General features: G+C 41.3%; 1 protein-coding gene across 7 annotated transcripts in view; it reads left to right on the top strand.

Annotated features, from left to right (window-relative positions):
- The window catches only part of FER (FER tyrosine kinase), a 436,379-nt gene that overhangs the window by 39,399 nt on the left and 373,810 nt on the right, over nt 1–23,170 (top strand). For all 7 annotated transcript variants that reach the window (XR_007356596.2, XR_007356597.2, XM_048849501.2 and 4 more), the window contains 2 exons: nt 14,592–14,856; nt 20,774–20,947. Coding sequence is in view for 5 of the 7 variants with exons in the window: in XM_048849501.2 (XP_048705458.1) it covers nt 14,650–14,856; nt 20,774–20,947 (381 nt within the window). In the remaining 2 variants the exon portion in view is untranslated. The remainder of the gene's footprint in view (nt 1–14,591; nt 14,857–20,773; nt 20,948–23,170) is intronic.

A 23,170-nucleotide genomic window follows, 5' to 3' on the forward strand; every position in this document is an offset into this window, starting at 1 on the left:
TAATCTTATGGAATTCCAGGGGCTTCTGTATAGATTATTTAGGTTAATCTTTCTGTCTACCTAATGGAACTCAGTGCTCAATCTAGAAGATACCATCAGAGATGTTTAGTTTTGCTGTTCTCAAGCTGTGGGTTTGTGTCTCCAGAGACAACATTTTTGTTAACAGCAAATACATACATAAATAGTATATAGAGGTGAGAAATAAGAGACTCTGTTGTCCCTCTGCAAATGTGTGTACACAGAGTCAATCCCTTACCTCTCTCTAAAAGTGCAAAGTTTCAAAAAGTTGAATGAATAGAAGATTGATTGTTTGTGCCAGAATAGATCTGGACAAGGAGAAGAAGTCTGGAGATAAATGTGAGAGGAAGGGACAGGCAGTAGAAACAAAAGTGAAACTCTTTGAGCCGCATATTCCAGAAGTCTTGAGGTCTTTCTGAGTGTGTACCCTTCATTGATTTGAGATCTACCATACTATTCTCTCACTAGAAGGGAAAACCTATAATGGCAGCAGGCCGTAGATGAGATCCAGTTTGGGTCTCCTCTATCTCTGAGTTGTGAAGAATATGTATTAAAGTTGTAACAACCAACAAGAATGCACTTTTATGTAGAAATCCATGATTAAATTGAGTCTTCCTGGCTTGTGATTTAAATCATGTTTTAAATCAAATCCACCCTGCATGAGCCTCTCACTCCCCCGGTCCCTGCCAGCAGACTGATCTGTCCGTGGCCCTCCTGCTCTTCCAGGCAGCCAAGCCTGCAGTCCTTTCTTCTCCAGCTCCAGGCTGCAACTAACTGCTGCTCTGTTCTGTAGCTCCTTTTTATAGGGTTCTCCTGGCCCCTGATCGACCGTTCCAGCAGCCCCTTTGGTTGCTTCCTCACAACCACCTCTGCACTGCTCCTTTCCTGGGATGGGTGTGGCAGAACCCTGAGGCCTCCAGCAGGAGGGCCTTGAATATCACAGCGATATTCAGTGCAATTAAAAGGTGGGAAGTTCAAAACTGAGAATAGGATATACTTTTCACCCAATGTGGGATTAAAGTGTGGAACTCATTGCCATGGTAAATAATTGGGGCTAAGAATTTATCAAAATTCATGAATGGATCTGATATCTAGATAGATATAGGGAATATTCAGAGTTGTTATAGCAATGATGACAAACTTTGGAAGGGATATTAAACCTCTTGCTTTAGGTCTGAAGACAATGCCTATTAGAGGATTAGGATGAGATCTATGAGGATGGGCTCAGATTATCCCATATCTTCTTACTGTGGGTTTCTTTCACCTTTCTCTAAAGCATCTGGCATTGGCCACTGTCAGAGACAGAATATCATATTAGATAGCTATTGATATACTGGATCTGAACCAGGGCCCATGTTTGTCTTTCACACCACTATTATGGTTCTCTGTGTCTGGAAACTTCTAAATCACATTTGGGCACTACCAGAATATGTATAACAACCATAAAATGGTGTGCATCCATTAGAGCTTTCTTAGGGCTGGTGGTCTCATCTCTGGGTAAGTACATAGCAATATTTAGGCTTTGAGGTCCTGAATCATGACCAAATTTGAATGTGACTGGATGGGGTGGAATTTCCAAGTTAGACATTAATGGAAGAGAATATTCCTGTGTCCATTTGTCATTATTGTCCATTCTTAATCGGATTGTATGTAGCGTAATGCCATCTTTGCCATTTCTCTTTTTTCTCCCAAGGTCAGACAGTTTTTTGTCATCACTTTTTGAGGCAAAGTCTTTTATGATTTCTGATAACCTGAGGACAAATTTTTGTTGAATTTTTTCATATTCTACAATTTGGAATAGAGAGTGCCTTCCGGTCTCAATCTTCCCTCTGTTACATTGGCCATACAGTCATTCCTTTCTGGATTTACACTGTGCTTTGTGCCTCTCAATTTCTACCTCTAGTTTGTCGCTGGTTCTGCATTTGGTGGGAATATGCGTTTAGTTTTGCAACATTTCACTGTTGTGTGCTACTCTGCTATCATGATAATTCTCCTCGAGCTTGTTGCTGTGTGTTTTTTTTTTTTTAAATTTGTTCTTCCCAATAACTTTTATATTAGTGTTTTAGGTGCTGGTCTAGCACTTGAGCATTTTTTGCTTTTGGGTAGCATTCTTTGCTCCAGTGGTCAGGAAGTTAGAGTTGTTGAGCCCTGAGACCAGAGATCTATATGAGTGGATCAGGCTTTCATTTTGATCTAATTTTTGATTCTCTGGTGCTTTGGAGTAGAGTAGAGTTTGCTGCCCTGGTTGATATGAAACCAGAAATTCAATATTCTTTTCTTTATGTTTATTAGGAGGGGAATTCTGCTCTGCCTTTATTGCAGTGTTGTTGCTGGGGTTCCTGTGCACATAAGTGTGTGTGTTGGGAGTCAGTTAAGGTTGGATCTCAGACTTCACTCCCATAAAGTAGAATGGATTGGTTTGAACTGTCATGGTTGTGTGACAGTAGTGGTATTGGTTCCTTTTTGGTGTTAAAGGCCCATCACAATGCTTTTTCTTGAAGTGCTTTTATAGCCAGTGTCATGTTATTTTATGCGTTTATTACGATCCTCAGGTATTTGTTAAGTCTTCATTTTACTCTGTTTTGGTTGTTTTGGGTCTCTTTCTGAAATCAAGGTTTGTCTTTACAAGGTTGATCAATAGGGCACATATATTTTAGAAAGTTTCCATAGGCGACACTATGACCAGATCATCAGCATACTTTAGGTATTCTTACATATTATCTCAAAACATTGTTCTATAATTTATTTATTTTTACAAATGTAATGTTAACTATTGATATCCTTATTTTGTTTTTGTTTATTTATTTTGAAGGAAATAGTTATTTTGCTTATTCTCTGTTTCACAAACTCTGGTATTCTGTATGTTTCTCAAGTCATTGATGTTAGTGAGTTTTTATTAAACAAAGTTCAGGGGCATTGAATGAAGCATTAGAAATGATGTAATCATTTGTGGCACCCTGAGCAGGGGAATACCAAACTTGAAAAAAAGAGTTTTGTATATAACTACCCCTGGTATTGTCTCCTTGAACGCTGTGTTACTATAATGCTCTTTATTTGGGGCTACGCCTTACCACCATCCAGGAACTTCAGCTTCTGCAGAATGTGGCGATTCATTTGTTTGACAGCTCTTCTCACATCATACTACTGCTCCATGATCTGCACTTGCTCCAGTTTGTTTTCCTGTGCAATAAAATGTATGGGTTTTAACCTGTAAAGTCCTACAGGTTAGGTTTGGGACATGGGTTTAGGACATGGGTATCCTCATTGACTGACTGCATCTGGGCCCTTGCAATCCTTCAGCAGTTAATACTAAGCACTTCAGCTGATCCTAACAGCCCCTTAATTTAATTGGGAGGGGTCTGGAGGCAGGGCTGTCTGAATTAAGAATCTTCCACTTTGGAACCTGTTTTCCCTGTTAGGCTTTCAGAATGGAATTTGATGATTTCTGAAAAAGTAATTGATATTTCTTCATCTTTTTCTGGAGTGGAAGGCTCAGGATGATCTAAAACAGAGACCAGAGTCCAAAATATGTATGTATGTATATTTTAATTCATATGCTTGTGCCCAGACCTCTGCATGATGGGGGCAGGGGTTGTATTTTTGAACAATTCAAACTAGTAATGCTTTAGCAAGGAGACTTCTGTCCTACTCCACCCTACTCTTATCAGGCTTTTGGCCTACTCATTTGCAAACTTTTAGGTCTCCATTAGGAGGCTCAGCAGAAGCCTGCTGACCTACCATGACAGCAAGAACTTTTTTGGAAAAAGGCGGAGTTCTGCTAGAAAAATATACAAAAAAGAATGTAGAACAGCTTTCAACCTGAACTTCAACATCCAGCCTCATCTTTTGTGATTGTGGTAGAGAAAAGATACTCCAGCTAAGAGCCTAGCCTGCATAAGTATATATATAGGTTTAAAGGGTACTCAGAATAAAAAATGGAGCTATCAGTCTTCCTAATAACTAGATGGCTAAAGGTTTTCATTCCCTTTCATACATGTTAATAAAACTCCTGGGTTTTTAAAAGGTTAGAGGTTTCATACTTCTCAACCTTTCTGTGTAAAAATATGAAAATGAAGATGATTATGAATAGGCTTGGAAGGATTAAATTTTTATCATTAAATGTCAAAAAACATTAATTTCACCATACATGCACCAACTAATTAAAAACTGTTTCCATTAATAATCAAAATTTATAGATCGGCAAAGTAGGAGAAGTCCTCCTTAATAAATTATTAGATTTAAGGATATTTTTGATGTGATGTTGAGAATTTGTGTTTTTAACAGTTATAAAGCCTTAACTTTTTGAATCTGTGGTAAATATCATTAAATAATTGTTTGACCCCTCCAATACTTTACTAAAACTGTGAAAATTTGCCAATAAGTTTAGAAACGTGCTTAAAAATAAAAATGGAGTTCTGCCAAGCCTAATTATGAATATTATTTTAAAGACTCTACCATTAGATGGACATGTCATTAGTGTTGCTGCCTGTGGCATAGTCCCTCACCATCAACAATGTTCTTAGCTAAAATTTGCCAAATAGACCTGGTGACTTATGTCCTTAACTTCTCCAAACTGGAGGGCTCATACCTGACATGACAGCTTCATAGAAGAAATGAATATAAATTTTAAAAATGGTTTGTTGTGCCTTTTGGTGACGACTGACAGGAATGTCAAATTTCAAATCCCCATAGCTTCCATTTAAGTCTTTCACATTGAGAACATGGAAATTGTCAGTCTGTTACCCTGTTGCAGGTGTCTGTCTTTATATGTGATATAAGGGTAATATGATTAGTAATTATAGGCCATGGAGGTACCAATGTTTGTAGTTAATGGTTTTCTGACATGTTCCATTTTAAGTCGCTGTTTTCAGTTGCTCATAACTTTTTCCAGACTTAAACGATTTGGGCTGAAATTTTCCATGCTGTGTGTCTCCCTCAGGCTGATGATTTGTTTGTGTGTGGAAACTTTTGGCTAAAACAGTTCAGCTGTTACTGAGAATGTAGTTATGGAGAAATACGTTGTTTTGCCTACGTTAAAACAATTGTTAGAACTGTTTCACTGTGAAACACTAGCTTCTCTATGCTTTGACATAAAATTTGGCTGGGAGGTCGCTCTGATCTCAGGAAAGTGCCTTTTGCTGTCCCTGTGATAATTTGCCGAGATTTGGCCGAATTATAAGCCTTTGACAAATGTTAGTCCACATGTGCTCAGCAGAGTTTTGCTAGGGTTTTGGTGACTAAATTCTCTGAGGATTTCATCTATACTGAGCATGATCAATTTCTCCCTCCCCAATAGTTCCTGTGTGCTGACCGAATTGCACATGTGCAATGACTACGCCTGCTTCAGCCCAGGGTTGTAGAGGCTGAGCTGGACTTGTCTTGAAATTGCACCTCCTGGCTTCTGTGGACCACCCTGGTGCTGAGCGTATGAAGGAAGAGCAGGGAGACTCTTTCTTGTGCTCATGGAGGAGAAGGAGGAAGCTGCTTGGTTAGAATGTAGAGAAGTGAACAACTGGGGAAGAGATGCAAGACAGGATGGGGCGACGGGCAAGAGTTCAGGGGGGAAGGAATAGAAGTTGGGGGGGCAGGGGCAAGAGTAGAGGGAGCAGAAAGATAGGAGCAGGGGGGTGGAAGAAGGGCAGGATCCAGGGAAATGGAGAGGATAGGAGCCAGGGGTTGGGGGACTTGATAGGAGTATGTGGGTGAGTGGGAGATGACAAGGCCAGGAACTGTCCAAGACTGTAATGGGGGGGTGGGCGGGGGAAATGGGGAGGCTTGAGGGGGTAGCAGGAGGGGTGGTAAGGAAAAGCGCAGGCGAGAAGGATCGGAGCAGGGGGAGGAACCAGAGAGGGAGGATAGAAGCAGGTGGGAGATGGGACAGAGCCGAGGAGGTTAGCAGCAGCAGAGAGAGATGTGCAAGAACTGGAGAGAGGCTTGAAACCTCTGAAAACCCAATGGCAAAGTATGTGTCCCATCCCTCTCTCTAGTGGCAGGTCTACATAAAGGAGAACAACCTTCTACTGTTACCTGTTACTCAGCTCAAGCAGCAGAGGACTGTTCTATTGTTCTAAAGAGCCCAATGCGGCTGATGACTCAAGTCGGGGTCAGTGTGGTTCCTCACAATGAAATTTTTGCTTTTTGAGTTTGCTTTTTAAAAAGCTTGGGAAATAAAATCCTCAAAAGCTATGGTAAAAGTATTATGCTAAGGTTGCAAAGTCAAGCACTCCTCCTTAACTCTGGCAGTTCTTAACTTTTATTTGTGTTGTGAATGAGGCCCGGAATTCCAGGAAGGATATTGTTCAAGTACTTGCACATGTCCATTCCAGTGTAGATGTGTGCATGCCCCGAGCACTCTTGCTGAAATTTTTTCCCTTAGTGGTGTCTGTCAAGTCAGTTCAGGCAGGCAGCATACTGGGCAATTCGTGATACTGTCCACTGCAGAGGCATTTGTGGCTGCTAGAAACCTGCTCACACTGCCTCAGAGATCCAGGACTCGATAGCGCTGGTTTCAATGAGCATCAGAGAACCCTCTCCCAGGTTTTGCGTGACACTGTGATCACACTCTAGGGGAAAACCCCCTTTGATAGCCTGGCCTTGGGTTTTTCCTCGGCACCAGTCACCAGCACTGAGAGGGTTGGCACTGCCATGGTCTCCTTGCTGCAGCTCGTTTTCCTCGTTGGAGTCCCACTCTCCACGCTGCTGTGACCGCACAAGCTACTTCTCTTCCTATTCTGCTGGGACATCTGGTGCTATGGTGCTGCTGAGCACTCTGTCTGTGGGACCATGGGGACCAGCAACCATGCAATGGCCTTTCTGGAACCCATGGGGGTTTCCCCTGGGCCAGGGCACCATCTCGAGGCATTCATACTTGATGGACTCGGAAAGTGGAGTGCCTCCGGTACTGTGCTGTGAGATGCCAGACCCAGACTCCGGTGCCGAGCCTGCTGCTGAACCTCAAGGGCAGGTTTCACAGGTCTCAGTGGAGATAGAATGAAGGGGCAGAGGCCTTGCAACCGGCTTTAGCTTTCTCCTCCTCCTCTTCTCCAGATGAGGCACTAGCGGCTATCAGTGTAGCACCATCCTAAAATGACCACAAGGCTCACCAGGACTTATTAAAGTGCATGGCCTCGAACTTGGGTACCCAAGGCTAGGTGGTCAAAGAGGTGATTCACGGCCTATTAGTCATCTTGTCAGCGGCGGGTCCCTCAAGAGTGGCTCTCTCTCTTAACAAGGTGATCGTGGACTCAGTTAAGGTGCTCTTGCGGACGTCTGGTTCCCTCCTGCCTACAGCTAAATGGACGGAGCGAAAATACTTCATGCCAGCTAAATGGTACGAATTTCTATTCTCACATCCTCTTTCACGCAGTCTTCTAAGGGTGGCAACCACCAGTGAGAAGGACTGTGAGCGTCAAGCAGGGCTCACACCCAAGGCGAAGGACCCCAAGAAGCGGGACTTGTTGGGAGGAAAGCCTACTTGACGGGTGGGCTGGAGCTCTGGATAGTGAATCAACGAGATCTAAAGAGATTAAAGTTGTGCATGGTCTTCTTGGTTTTCATCATTCCTTTGCCAGATCCGGGGGATTGGTGTGCTGCCCTCGACCTAAAAGAAGCATACTTCCACATATAGATTTTCCAAAGCACAGAAGGTTCCTAAGAGTTGTCGTGAACCAGACTCATTAGCAATTGGAAGTTCTGCCATTCGGGCTGTCAGCCGCCCCATAGGTCTTCACCAAATGTCTGGCAGTAGTAGCGGCCTTCCTCAGGAGAAAGGTAGTTCACATTTTCCCATATCTCGACGACTGGTTAATCAAGGGCCGGTCCAGAACTCATGTGGAATCTGACATCCATTTCATCCAGTCGACCTTCCAGGTGTTGGGCCTATTAATAAACAACCAGAAGTCTACCCAGAGCCCTGTACAAAGAATATAGTTCATAGGGGTGGTTTTGGATTCCTCCAGAAGAAGGGTCTTTGCCTGTACGGGATCGTTTTCGCTCAATCTTGACTCTGATAAGCTCCCCTCAGGCACATCTGACCACGACAGTCCGAATATGCATGAGCCTTCTGGGTCACATGGCATTGTGCACATATGTAGTACAACTGCGAGAGTACATCTCAGATCTTCCCAGGCCTAGTTGGTCGCTGTATATTCACCCTCGCAACATCATCTGGACATGATACTTATGTTCCCCTCAACTCACTGACTTGGTGGTTGAATCAAGGCATAATCTGCGTGGGTGACCTGTTGTCTCAAGCTGAGCTCTCAATCCATATCAATATCTGAGAACTCAGGGCAGTCTGCCTGGCCTGCCAAGGCATTTTTAATCCACATTACAGACAAGGCAGTCTCAGTTCTCATGGACAATATAATCGCCATGTACTACATCAACAGGCAGGGAGAAGCACATTCTTCCCCCTGTGCCAGGAGGCAGTCTGACTGTGGGAGTTCTGCATTACACACTTCATCTACCTAGAGGCATCTTATGTGCCAGGTACACAGAACCAACTTGTGGATTGCCTCAGCAGGTCCTTTTCCACTCACCACAAATGGTCCCTTCGACTGGACATGGCAAGGGACATCATCTTCCAGAAGTGGGGGACTCCCCTTATAGACCAGTTTGCTACCCAGAACAACAGGAAATACCATCAGTTTTGCTCCCTGCAGGGCCACAGACTGGGGTCTCTAATGGATGCCTTACCCGTTGGCCTGGATAACTCGCCTCTATTATTGCCTTTCCCCAATTCTATTAATTCACAAGGTTCTGTCAAAGATCAAGCAGGAAGATCATCCTTATAACCCTGGCGTCGCCCAGACAGCACTGGTTCACCACCCTCTGAAGCTTTCCAGTGGAGCCCCCAATCAGTCTCCCACTGCACCCTGATCTGATCACCCAGGACCATGGTCAGCTGCTCCACTTGAACTTCAGTTCTTTTCATTTGTCGGGCTGGAAGCTTCATGGCTGAATCCTGAAGAGCAAGCTTGCTCGGAGCAGGTTCGTAGAATCCTATTAAGCAGTAGAAAAGCCTACACCAAGGCAATTTACCTGGTAGAGGGAAATGATTCTCTACCTGGTCTTCCCAACTCGGAGTACCACCTGCACAGTCCTCATTGCAATTTATTTTGTAGAACCCTCTGCTTTTGAAACAACAAGATCTGGCCCTTTTCTTCAGTTAAGGTCCACCTGGTGGCCATTTCAACCATCTGCCCTAAGATTAACAATAGATTGGTCTTTTCGTATGAAATTGTAATTGGTTTTCTCAAAGGCCTGGAGAGGATGTTCCCTCAGATAAAGGAACCGAACCCTCCTTGGGACCTAAATGTCATCCTAGCAAAGCTGACAGGCCCACCCTTCAAGCCGCTAGCAACGTGCTTCGGCCAGGAGGGTTTCGGAGATCCAAGTCCCAGGGTGGATTTGATTTAAATCAAATTGATTTAAATCACTAGTCAGGAAGACTCGATTTAATCATGGATTTCTACATAAAAGTACATTCTTGTTGGTGGCTATAACCTTAATAGAACCTTAATATTCTTCACAACTCAGAGATAGATGTAGATTTCATTTTTAGAAGATACACAGTATACATTTTTAAAGTGATCTATTTTGAAAACTTCTCAGATTAGTTTTACAGCTGTATCAGAAAATGAATGATTGTTTGGTTATTTCGTTTTCCAAAGATAGTTGAAGCAGATATGTATGAAGTCATTGGGGGGTGAACTATCTCCAATTCGACAGGTTAATCATTAATATTTGGAGGATTTTCTTGCCATGCTGTATTAGGAGGAGAACATCACCAGACAGACATTTAAATTGTTTTATTTAACTAAAACAACAACGTTATGTATTCTGGATTTTTTTCTTCAACAGCAAACATATAATATTGTAACAAAACAAGCATATGATTTTTTGAATTTAAACATTCAAGTTTTTTAAAATAAGGTTTGTTTGTGTTAAAATTGTTTTTAATTAAAATAGTTAAATAAAATATTAAAAAAACAAAACAAAACCCCACAAAAATTAAATTGACTATGTCAGCCAGGTCAATATGAGAAATTTAAAATATTGGCTTCTGCAGCTAACTCAGTCATCTTCACCTTCATTTTCCTGTTTGTTCATAATCTGGAAAAGAAAAACAAGCTTTCCTATTTTTTCAGGTCCCAAACGATTTCTCAATTTGGAATGAATCAGTCCAAAGGAAGAAAATATTCTTTCTACACCGGCAGAAGAAGCTACGGCTGATAAAAGTGAGATTATCACTTCAACAGTCTCTGAATCCAAGTGCTTAAGTGACTTCCACCAGTTCACTTGTGTGAATTTCTTTAAAACATCATCAACAAACATATATTTCTTCAATCATTCACCCTTAGCTCTGAAGTTTATTGTAGTTGGCATTATGGAGGGATGATTGCTGGATGTCCATGTCATAGCCACCTCCTCTTCTTCAGCATTTAAGGTTTCACCCTGGTACCAGGTATTGAGAATATTTGCAAGAAAATGAGTTGGAGATAGTGCTTGCCCCATTGGTTTTTTTTAATGCTTGTAATTTAACTCTGTCATTGCATATTTCTCTTTTTAAGATCTCATTCAGTTCCTTTCAAATTTCAACAGCGTCAACAATAAAACACCTATTTCCCCCCTGCATTTTGTTCAAGGCTACAGAAATAGGCTTCAGGGTACTCAGCATGTGGTCAACATTTCTCTTAAGCCCAATGTTGAGAACTTTGGCTGTGACAGTGCCATCTGATTTTTCACGATTCTGTTCACAAACTGTCCTCAGATTAGGCCAGTTCTTGATATATGCTCAAAACAGTCCACTACTGAGTTCCATCGCATGTCTTGTGGGAGAGTTAGCTTGGTTCCTTCCAATTTTTTTCAGAGCAGCTGCTGCAAAGTGGTTGTTATGGAAATATTTTGCAATTTCACAACATTAGCCTTTATTTCTGGATCACTGAAGTCTTTGGCTAGGAGGTGTATCAAATGAACACTGCAACCGTATGTTGTGAGCTTGGGACTCTCTTAACTCTCTCCTAAATTTCTTCTCATCTTGGATACATTTGTAGCATTGTCTGTGACCAAGCTGCGTACCAGGGATTTGAATTTTTTTTCCCACAGTTTGTTATAGCTTTTACTGCTGCTACTTATAAGTGTTCTCTTGTGTGTGCATTTCCTGATGTATCAATTGTTTCTGTAAGGAAGATACTCCCTTCTTCTGTTGTCACACAAGCACATACAAAAGGATTGTGTGGACATTGCTCCACCTATCAAGACTCAGGTTAACAATTTCACTCTCTAGACCTTTTGCACACTGCTCAATTTCTCTTTCATACACTTTATCCAGCCATTTGCTTGCAACGTCTGCTCTTTTGGGTGGACTGTATCCTGATCTTAATGACTAAACCATGTTAATGAAGTGTAAGTTCTCAATCATACGAAAAGGAGAGTTTGTTGCATAAACAAACCCGACAATTTTTTCATCAATTACCTCTTTTTGTAATCTGCTGGTTCGTATCACAAACTTATCTATGATTGTTTCTGGATGATGGAGATTTTTTTTTTTCTTTTTGCTACAGGTGATATACTGTGGCTGCGTGCCATACATGATGTGACTGAAACACTATCATTGGCAGATAACTCTGAAACTATAGAAAATTATGGTGATCTTGAAGGTGGATAGTCTTCAGAATCCTGTATGTTGAGGATAGGTTCTCCTAAACAAAATAAGTCAATGCAGTTATTTAATTTTTATTAGCATACTGTTCATTGTTACTTACTGCATTCACTGACACTCAGTACTACTTTAAAGGTGAAATTGTAAAAGGAAGATGTGCCTAGTACAGCTATTTATTTTTTTTGTCACAACTGCATCTAAAATGATAGTACCATAGAGTAAAAACTATATTTTTTTCTCAAATATGAGAATTCAAGAATAGTCCAGTAGGAAGACCAGCAGTCCTTAAGAAAGAAGTTTGAAATAAAAAAATTTACCAACCTGAAGATCCTGCATGTTCAGACTTGTTCCTTTCATCATCTTCAACGCAGCTTCCTCCTGAGAAGAAACACTTCTCTTGATGTTGTTTCGTTCAGGAAACCAGGCTTTGCATTTCTTTGTGGCACTGTTTGCATTTTGTAGGCATGCCTGTCTTACCCACAGGTAGAGGAACTTCATTAAAATATTCCAAAATTGGGAATCTCTTATGGCTTGCTGCCATTATAGGTTTTCCCTTCTAGTGAGAGAATGGTTTGGTATATCTCAAATCAATGAAGGGTACACTCAGAAAGACCTCAAGATTTCTGGAATATGCTGCTCAAAAAGTTTCACTTTTGTTTCTACTGCCTGTCCCTCCCTTCTCACATTTATCTCCAGACTTCTTCTCCTTGTCCAGATCTATTCTGGCACAAACAATCTTCTATTCATTGAACTTTTTGAAACTTTGCACTTAGAGAGAGAGGTAAGGGATTGGCTCTGTGTATACAAATTTGCAGAGGGACAATACGGTTGAGGTCTGTTATTTCTCATCTCTATATATTATATTATATTATACTATTTAAAAACATTTTTGCTGTTAACAAACATGTTATCTCTGGAGCCATAAATCCACAGTTTGAGAACTGCAAAACTAAGCATCTCTGATGGTATCTTCTAGATTGAGCACTGAGTCCCATTGGGTAGATAGAAAGATTAAGCTAAATAATCTATACAGAAGCCCTTGGAACTCCATAAGATTGGGTCCCTAATTCATGAACTACTGGAACTCATTTCCAAAACTTTTATTAAATGTTACATGAATATTATCTCATATTATAGAATTAAAATGTATAATCCCTATTCAACAGTGAGATATCTTTGAGCTATAATGTATCTTAATTAAAGCTATCTTTAGATAGGTTTTTTCCTCAAAAAGCATTTTATCAAAAAAATCCAATTTAAATAAAGAAAAAATCCATTTTTAAAAAAAATCATTGATTTTTATCCACCTTGACTAATTCTTTATTCTGTGCATAGTTTGGATGGCGTGCAGTAAATTGATTAGGATAAAAGAAATATTGAGTTCTTACCCATCCGGTGAGCACCATCCCTTCTGAATGAGCAAGGAATCCTGTGGAGAAAAAATATAGTATGTGATCATATAATCAAATCAGTGGTGTCAGAACGTTGGTGGTTCGGGGGGTGCAGGGAGCTGTGGCCCTCCAACTCTTTGCCATGGCGAATCTAGCCTCTTCCCATCTTCCCCGAGGAAGCTGGTGGAGCCAGGCCAGGGATCCTGGGCAGTTGTGGAAGCTGTGTGGACGCTCCACCTGCCGGCAGTGCTGGGGGGGTCCAAGAGCAGCCCCCGGCCTGTGTCCCTGTCCAGGGCAGGTGGAGGATCTGTGCTGTGGCTCCCCATAGCTTCCCACATGCCTCTTACCATGGCCAGGCTGCAGCTCCAAAGCCCCGCCCCCTGGCCGGATAAGAGCCGCATGGACAACAGTGGGGAGCCTGGGTCCCTCCCACCTGCTTGGGTGGGCGGTGGGCTCCATGGCCTTGCTCTGGCTTGGCTGGGGGCATAGCCTCTGGAGAAAGAAGGGGTGTGGGGGCAGGCCTTGGGGGAAGGTGTGGGGTAGGGGCATGGCCTTACAGGGAAGAGGAGGGGCCTCAGGGGGAAGGGGTGAGGCAGGACCCTGTTGGAAAGAGGAGGGGTAGGGCCTTATGGGGCCAGGCCCTGGACCCCCCACTTTTCGGAAGGCTCTGCTGCCCCTGAATCTAAGACTGTATCATAATGTATATTCACAAAGGGGCTGAATTAAGGTTGCACTGGTGGCATTTCTGAACTTTTGAGCACTTGATTTTGAAACCTTATTAGTCTTTTTACATTGTGTTTGGGGGTTTATATATGGCTGTTAGCCTTCTGGAAACTGATTCGCAAAGTGTTAACACCTGACAATTGACTAATTATTAGGAATTTTGTGGATTATCAGGAGCACTGTACTGTGAAGAAAGGAGGCTCTGTGGTTATTAGGAGTCAGGCAGGATAATCTGGGATTTTTGTCTTGTAATATGTCTGTTTCCATTGATCTTTGTCTCAACTATTTAATCAAATCAATCTATTTAGTTTGGGAATTTAATATATCTTGTGTACTTGTATGGACCTCTTGCCATATTATCGAAGAACTTCACAATTTTTAGTATATTTATCTTCACAAACAGTCCTATGAGATAGGGAAGTACTGTTACGGTAGTACTTTATGCAGATGGAGAAGACTGCATAAGAGAGACTGAGCAGTTTGCTCAAATTCATACAGGAAGTCTGTGATGGAATAGCGAATTGAATCTGGATCTCCCAAGTCCTAGGTTAGTGCTTTAACCCCAGGACCGCCTTTCCCCTCTGCTAGCAGTTTTCTAAGTGGTTAATGTGCAAGACAGAGCTGAGTCTTGCTGTTGAAAATTGTGGCTGACTGACTATATTAGTTCAGAGATGAGTGGTTAAATTAAAATAGTTGCTTCTTGCTTTAAATTTCAATATGTGTCATAATTTTGTGATCATTACATTTTACAGGTTCCTCTTTCAATATATTTCTCATTAATTTTCTGTCTGCAGATGTGGTGACTAGAAGAACCTCTATTGTTGCCCATAGCGCATATAGTGCCTTATAAAGATGGGGTTTGGAAGTGACCTGAAGTATTCTCATGATGCTTTGTTAAAATTGCAAGATTGGGAGTTACGACTACTGGAAACTGTGAAGAAATTTATGGCCATGCGAGTAAAAAGTGACAAAGAATATGCATCCACGTTACAGAATCTTTGTAATCAAGTTGATAAAGAGAGTACTTCCCAACTGGATTATATTAGCAATGTATCCAAGGTAAGAGAACATTATTTAGAAGCTGAAATTGGGGAGTCATTGTTTTAATTATATAGAAAAGGTAGTCGGCTGTTAACTCCTTTTTTCTTAGTTATAAAGTAAACTTAAAAGATGAACTTGAAAAGTGTGTCATTGTCCTGTGGTATTTTTGTCCCTTTGTGGGTGGATCGCTTAAGCCACTCTGAGCCTTGTGTTTCATCTACTTTATTCTCCCACCTTTCCAATTTTCCTTCTGGGTTAGGACCAGCTATAATTCTACGTGAACCATGTGCCCACTGGACTCCACTAATGCAGCTTCTTGAGAGTTAGTTTTAGTAAAGAGTTTGAAGTGAGGTGCGGCAGTTCCTGGGCGGAATGTGTATCATGCAAATTCTCCTTTTGGACTGAAAAAGGTGGACCAAGCTAGAATCCCTAATTTTGAGCTCTGGTATTGTAGTCCCTGGGCTGACCCACCTATTCTTATGTTTAGGGGTTTTGTGATTATAGTGTGTTGTAGTAAGATTTTTTTTTTAAAGAGTTAAACAGAAACTATTGTTTTTACAATGTACAGGTTGTGATAAAAATAGAAAAAAGCCAGGAAATTCAGAGCTAAGGCTGACATTCTGACCATTATTCACACCATGGTGTGTAGTTGTAAAAACAAAGCATTAATTAAGGCCAAAGTTTCTCAGACTTCTTCTCATAATTGTAATATTGTTAAATATAGTATTTTGTATACAGTTTAAAATGAAAAAAAAACTTTTATGAAAGGTTAAAAAACAATACCTTATGTACTGAATAGATACAAAACAGGTACAGCAACGGCAGTGGCAAAGCAAGCGTCCCCATTTCACCTGTTAATAAGCTAGGCCTGACTTATGATTGCTTTGGTAGTGAGAGGTCTATTCTCTGTCTTAATGGCTTCTTCAGTTCTTGGCCTCGCTGCTGAAAACGCTGGACTGGAGCAACTCACTTATTTCACAGTGGGCACCAAATCACTTTTAATCTGAATTGGACTGGAACAAGTGACCAAGAGGCTTCTTATCCTTTATCTATCCTTGAATCACACATGATAGAAAAAGAGTGGGTAAACCTCCCCTCTTTCGAGGCACTAATGGAAACAACTGACTAATGGAAACAACCCCCCTCCAAAAAAAAAAAAAAGTTCATGACACCTTAACTTATGAGTAAGGCTATGTTTTAGTCACTGGTGTTTTTAATAAAAGTCATGGACCAGGTCAGAGGCAGTAAACAAAAATTCATGGCCTGTGACCTGTCCATGACTTTTACTATAAACCCATGACTAAAACTTGGCGGAGGGGGAGGCGGCTTGGGAGGGCGGCCCAGGGGGCCCTGCAGGTGCTGTGGGGGATGGCCCAGGACTGCCGCGGGTGCTGGGGAGTGGGGAGACATGGCCCGGGGGGGCACTGCAAGTGCTGGGGTGAGGAGGTTGGTGGGATTGGGGCAGGCTCCCTACCAGACTCTTGGAAAGCAGCAACGCCAGCTCCTAGCTCCACATGCCTCTGCTATGCCCCGAGCCCCGGTTCTGCAGCTCCCATTGGCTGGGAACTGTGGCCAATGGGAGCTGCGGGGGCAGTGCCTGCGGGTGGAGGCAGCATGTGGATCTAGGAGCTGAGGGAGGGGGGTTCCTGTCATCCTCCCGGGGAAGGGGGGGGGCCCAGATAAGTACCGTCTTGCACCCCAGCTCTGGGTGTCCCCTCTCACCCAAACTCCTGCTCCTGGGAAACAGGGGGGACCGAGACTGCCCCAGGCACTGCCCGAGCTGCTCAGGTGGCCCCTGGGCCAGGGACACCAGCCTCTGCAGAAGTCAGGAGGTAACAAAAAGTCATGGAATCCGTGACCTCCGTGACAAACACGGAGCCTTACTTATGAGCAAGAAAACAAAATACTATATGCTTATTAATAATAAAACAGTAATAGGGTTGTCATGTCTCATTCTTTACAAACCTTAATATTTATAAAGGTTCTAAAGATTCTTGGATGGCTGGTTGCCATCGGGTGGGACACCTCCTCCTGCTGTGAGCAGCAAAATTAGCCCAGTTCTATGATTTAGCAGCTGAATTAGCCCAGTTTGTGCTTCCACTTCTCTGTTGTTGGAAAAATTAATGGTGTTTACACAGTGTCTTCAATGTAAATAGGAAGCTAGAAATTATAGCAAATTGATAAGGGAAGCAAAAAGGGAAGGAGAAAAATCTGTGGCCATCAGAGTTAAGGACAGAAAGAAGGCGTTTTTCCGAGTACGTTAGGAACAAAAGAAATTCTAAAAATGATATTGGTCCATTACTAGATGGAAATGATAGACTTGTCAATAATACAGAAAAGGCAGAAGTGTACAATAAATATTTCTGCTCTGTTCGGCAAAAAGCCGGACTGCTATCATATGATACTGCTACATATGAAATACTTTCCGTTCGAACAGAAACTGAGGGGGTTGATGCAGCTGCTACAATTAGACATCCGTGTGCAGAGAGCCAAGATTATAGAGGGGTGTGGTTACACAACTCCCTGTCCATTGAACAGCAGCTACAAAAGCAAGACTTTTTTTTTTTAAAATCAGCATGTCTGGATAACTTGCATCTGAGAGTTTTAAAGAGCTGGCCAAGAAGCTCTCAGGACTGGTTAATATTAATATTAAGTCTAGGGAAGTTCCAGAAAACTGGAACAAATCAAATATTATGCCAATATTTTAAAAGGGTAAATGGGACAACCTGGGTAGTTATAGGCCTGTTAGCTTGACCTTGATCCTGGGCAAAATAATGGAATGGCTCATATAGGATTTGATCAATAAAGAATTAAGGGAGAGTAATATAGGTAAAGCCAATCAACACAGGTTTGTGGAAAATGGATCCTATCAAATTAGCTTGATAGCCTATTTTGTTGAGATTACAAGTTTGGGTGATAAAGGAAGTGTTAATGTAATAAGTTTTTGTAAGATATTTGACTTGGGACTGCATGGGACATTTTGATTAAGGAACTAGAACAATGCAAATTCAACATGGCACACATAAATGTATAAAAACTGGCTAATTCGTATGTCTCAATGTAAGTGTTAATGGGATTCACCACTGCGCAGGTGTTTCTAGTGGGATTTCACAGGGATTGGTTGTTGGCCCTATACTAAAGATTTTTATCAGTGACCTGGAAGAAAATATAAAACTGTTACTGATAAAGTTGCAGAGGATATAAACATTGAGGAAGTGGTGAATAATGAAGCGGACAGGTCACTGATTCACAGTGATCTGGATTGCTTAATAAACTGGGTGCAGGCAAATAATATGCAATTTAGTATGAAAGTCAATACATCTAGGAACAAAAAATGTAGGCCATATTTGGGAGAGGGGAGATTTTGTCTTGGGAAGCAGTGACTCTGATGAGGGGGTTAAGGTGGATTATCAGCTGAACATGAACTACCTGTGCAACAGTGAGGCCAAAGGGCTAATGTGATCTTTGGTTGTATAAACAGGAGAATCCTGAGTAGGAGTAAGGAGATTATATTATCTGTGTATTGGGCACTGGTGTGACTGCTACAGGAATGCTGTGTCCAATTCTGATGCCCACAGTTCAAGGATGTTGATAAGTTGGAGGGGGTTCAGAGAAGAGTCAGGTGAACGATTAAAGAATTAGAAAACATGTTATCATCTTTGAGTGCTTGCTCCTGTTGATTCCATGTTAGATCTGTGCACACCCACGTGCACGGCTGTTGGAGATTTTTCCCTTAGTGGTATCCATAGGGCTGGCTCTGGTGCCCTCTGGAGTTGTGTGCTAATGTGCTGGTATATGGAGTGCTGTTGGCCCTGAGCCCTCTGTTCCTTCTTACCACCTGTGATGGTCACTTTCTACGGATACCACTAGGGGAAAAATGTCCAGCAGCCATGCATGTGGGCATGCCCAGACCTAACATGGAATGGACGCGAGCAGCACATCTTGAACAACGTTTATGAAAGGTAGGTAACTGTTTGTTTTTTATAGTTGAAGACTCAAGGAGCTCTATCTGTTTAGTTTAACAAAGAAAGAGTTAAGGTGTGGCTTGATTATAATCTATAACAACTTACTTGGGGAACAGAAGTTTGATACTAGAGGGCTCTTCAATCTAGCAGACAAAGGTATAACAAGATTCAGTGGTTGGAAGGTGAAGTTAGACAAGTTTAGATTAGAAATAAGGCACAAATTTTTAATAGTGAGGTTAATTACCGAGGGTTGTGGTGGATTTCCCATCACAGGAAGTTTTTAAATGAATATTGGAGTTGGTTCAGGCAAGTCCTATGGCCTGTGTTATACAGGACATCAGATAAAACAATTAAAATGTTCACTTCTGGCCATATAGTCTATAAACAATATGATTTCCCTCCCAAAAGAATTCTCTTTTCATTATAGTGTCCCCATCCTTTTTTCCATTCAGCCACTTTGTCAGTGTATTTTGAACATTTCTTTTACTTCAGTTATTGTAAACGTCAGTTACTATTTATTACAATATTTGTCATTTCTGTTTCTTATTTGCTCTAATTTTGTCTAACTAAGAGAATGATTTTCAGTTTAAACACCATGGGAGTCTAATATTTTTATCTTGTTTTTTACACAGTTATACTTCACACTAGAACTCAATATTTCCCACCAAATAAGTGTATTTTTTTATACCATAGAATCCCAAATATTACGGTATAAAATACTGTGCATGTTTAGTGCTGGAGTGATTGCTATACCTAAAATGCTGGCATTTCTGAGGGGGTGAAATGCAGTAGCTATTCTGTGCTAGCAATGCCATACAACAGTTTTTTAGACAACAAAGTTGAGAATAGTATATTCTTTTCTCTCTTGGATAAGAAAAAATAACTTTTCCTATATGATTGTAAGTAGTCAGTTCCTTAATTTTATTTTTCAGCTTTTAGATCCCATTGTTTAAGTACAATGTAATAGGACTATTTCAGTACCTTGATGAGCGAATTCCAGAGAACACTTAAGTACTGTAAGAAATGCTATGGATAATTTAATAGGTTTGGGGTCTTCCATTTAGGTTTCTGTTAAACTCAGTCTAGTCTGGTGTTAAGGGGGCATGCACAGATGGAAGTGTCTTTTTTCAGATGAGATGTAAAAAGGGAGAACACAGTCAATTGTGGTAATGAAAAAACATAAAAAAAACCCTACATTTTATTAGACCAAGGCATTGATCTGGGTGTGCTGGCCGTATTCTGACACTGATAACTATATATTGTATCCATCTAAATTCTGTAATTTCAACTGGGACATGGTAATTCATAGCAGTGCTGAAGTACAAAAATTCTACTATCGTGAAGTTGAATGCCCAGTGAACCCCATTCTATTCTCTTTAGCAGAACTGGATGAGGTTCCATGGGCTATCAAATACTTTTATTCAAGTTAAATGCTAGTTTGAGGCTCATGTCAACAGCTTATGTACATTAGTGTAGCTCCAGTGAAGTTAATGGAGCAATGTCAGTTTTCTCCAGCTGAGGTTCTGGCCCTGCGTGTAACATCATTTACTCTACTAAAAATTACCACGGCTATGGCCAAGAGAATTAGTAATGTAATTGACATGGATTTAAATAAAAGGAAAAATCTGCCAGGAAACACATACAGGAAAGGGAAGAAGAAAGGACATTGGGAGCATGTCTGTCAAAGTAAAGGAATTTGGGTGATCACTCAAGTGAGGGTTAATGGTTTTCATGACAGACCCAGACTTTGGCGTGATGCTGAAATGTGACTATGATACATCATTAATACATCTCTAACTCCCTTTCGTGGGTGGGTTAAAGACATGGTTACTATATTTAAACTGTGCATTCAGGCAAATGTTCAAAAATATTCTTTCTAAAACCCCTTTAAATGACGATGTACTTTTCCAACAGTTTCTTTTGATAGTGCAATAGCAGATAAGTTCTTTTCTCCCTTTTCCTTCTTCCAGTCTTGGCTGCTTATGGTACAGCAGACAGAGCAACTTAGCAGGATAATGAAGACACATGCAGAAGATCTTAACTCTGGGCCACTACATAGACTTACAATGATGATCAAAGACAAGCAACAAGTAAAGAAGAGTTACATAGGTGTTCATCAGCAAATTGAGGCAGAGATGTTCAAGGTACCTTATTAAACATGATTTTTTAAAAAATTTACTAAATTACTAAAGCTTTCTAAAGTAGTATATAGAATTATTTCATATAAATATTCACATGAATACTGCAGGTGCCACCATTCCTCTTCATCTTGCAGTACAAATAAATACAAATGTATTATAATTGGATTGCATTTTCCTCTTGTTTAACCCAGTTCCTCCATGTTTTCTGCAAGTTATTAGCTGAAAAGACAGAGGTGGGAAACTGTCCTGCAAGTGAGTTCAGTTAGGCTAACCGCTCTGGAAATTTTCTCCTTCCAGTAGAGCGTGACTGTGTGAATCCCTTCTCCTGTCTCCTCTAGGCATTCCTGGGGTCAGGGCTTGAAAAATCCACTAATCTAAGGCAAGTAAAAGCTTTTCTTGATGAGTGCTGTAAGTTTCTGAGGTATCTAAGCTTGTGTTTAAAAAAAATTCTCCCTTTCAGCAGACATAGTGGGTTTTGAGGTGGACTTCAAATGTATCTGATACCTAGGATCCTGAGGCTGATATGAATAATGGAGCCCCCAAACAAGTATGACAACAAGTTTTCAATGAGCAATAATCATCCCTTGGATTAACTTCATTGGGTACAATATTACTACTGAAATTTAGGGGGGCAGCTTCCTATTAGGAATCCCAGCAACCTCTGCTTTCCCAGAAGCTGGTGGGAGATTGACATGTCACATGGGTGTTGTCCTCATTATTCTGGGGTTAATAGGCTGAAAAGTCAAACTATTGGGTGCCTGTTAAAACTTCCAAGTCCTATGTGTGGGCCTATGAATGGATGTGCTTTTGGGTGTATCAAATATTCTGGGGTGGTGGGAAAGATTGATGGAATAAGTTGGGAAGAAAAAGTACAAAATATGGAGCAAGAGAGAATGAGTGAGTGAAGGGACAAGGGGAAGGGAAAAAAGGAGAGACAAAATCTAGGATGGGTAGAAAACAATTTAGAGAAAGGGAAAAAATGGAGGAGGTGGTGGTGGAAGAACACTGTAGAGAACTCTGTACTATACCATGTTCTGCTAGAGGACAGAAAAAAAGATAACATTTATATGATAATAGTGTGATGGGTTGCCCCCCTTCAAGATGCCACCTGGACCTGATGTGCTGAGATACCAATGAACCCGCCTGTTCTGCCAGCATGGGCCCCCTTTAGCCTGTCCTGCTGAGCCAGGCTCCTAGGCCTCCTCTAGCACAGACACAGGCAGGGCCAGCCCGCTGCGGGAAGACTCAGCTTAAGGGACTTGCCCCAGCTCTCAGGTGCCCACCTCACTTGGAGTGCAGACCCAAAGGTCTAGTGAAATCCATTCCCTCCCTCAATGAGGAAGATATGCACAACTTCTTGCCCCCCACACCCCCATTAGAGGTTACAGAAACTGGGTTTAATAACAAAACAAATGTTATTAACTATAAAAGGCAGATTTTAAGTTGTTAAAGGGGTAGCAAACAGAACAAAGCAGATTACTGAGCAAATAAAACAAAACACGCAAACTAAGCTTGATTCACTAAAGAAACAGGTTACAAAATGTAATTTCTCACCCCAGATGTTGAATTTAGGCAGGATTCAGAGTTTCTGTAGCTCAGAGTTCCAGTTATTTTTCTTACAGACTGGACCCCTGTCTGTCTGGACTTACCCCTGCCTTTCCCTTCAGGTTGTTTTTTTTTGTCCTTTACAAGTACCTTCAGCAATCTTTCTTCTTGGGTAGGCAATGAAGGAGAGTCTGGAATGCCTTCCCTCCCAGCCTTAAATAGAATTTACATGAGGTGGGAAGCGTTTTGTTTCCCAAACTTGACCTCCCCCTCCTGTGAGTGGAAAATTACTAGAAGTCCAAGATAATGTTTAGTACCATATGGCAGGACCACCTGACCGAGTAGTGTCACAGCTAGTGACACTAGTCACTGGAGGACTCTCAGGAAGGAGAGCGATTAGTATCTTCACAGTTTTGTTGTTTCTTCCGAATGGGCCATCAGGGCTGTGATGGCCAGTTGTCTGGTGGGTGTCTTCCAAATACACACAGCTGTAATAGTTAAATAATCTTCCTAACTTTAGATAAGGAAGTGATACATGCATACAAATCGGATAATTGCATTCAGTAAATCATATCTTACATGATCCATCTTGCATAAAGTATATCTCAGTTATGTCCTATTCATACCATCATATTTTCATAAAATATGGAGTGTAACATCACCCTTATATTTGACAAGAAA

The sequence above is a fragment of the Caretta caretta genome, chromosome 5 (assembly GCF_965140235.1).
Source record: "Caretta caretta isolate rCarCar2 chromosome 5, rCarCar1.hap1, whole genome shotgun sequence".
Taxonomy (NCBI): Eukaryota; Metazoa; Chordata; order Testudines; family Cheloniidae; genus Caretta; species Caretta caretta.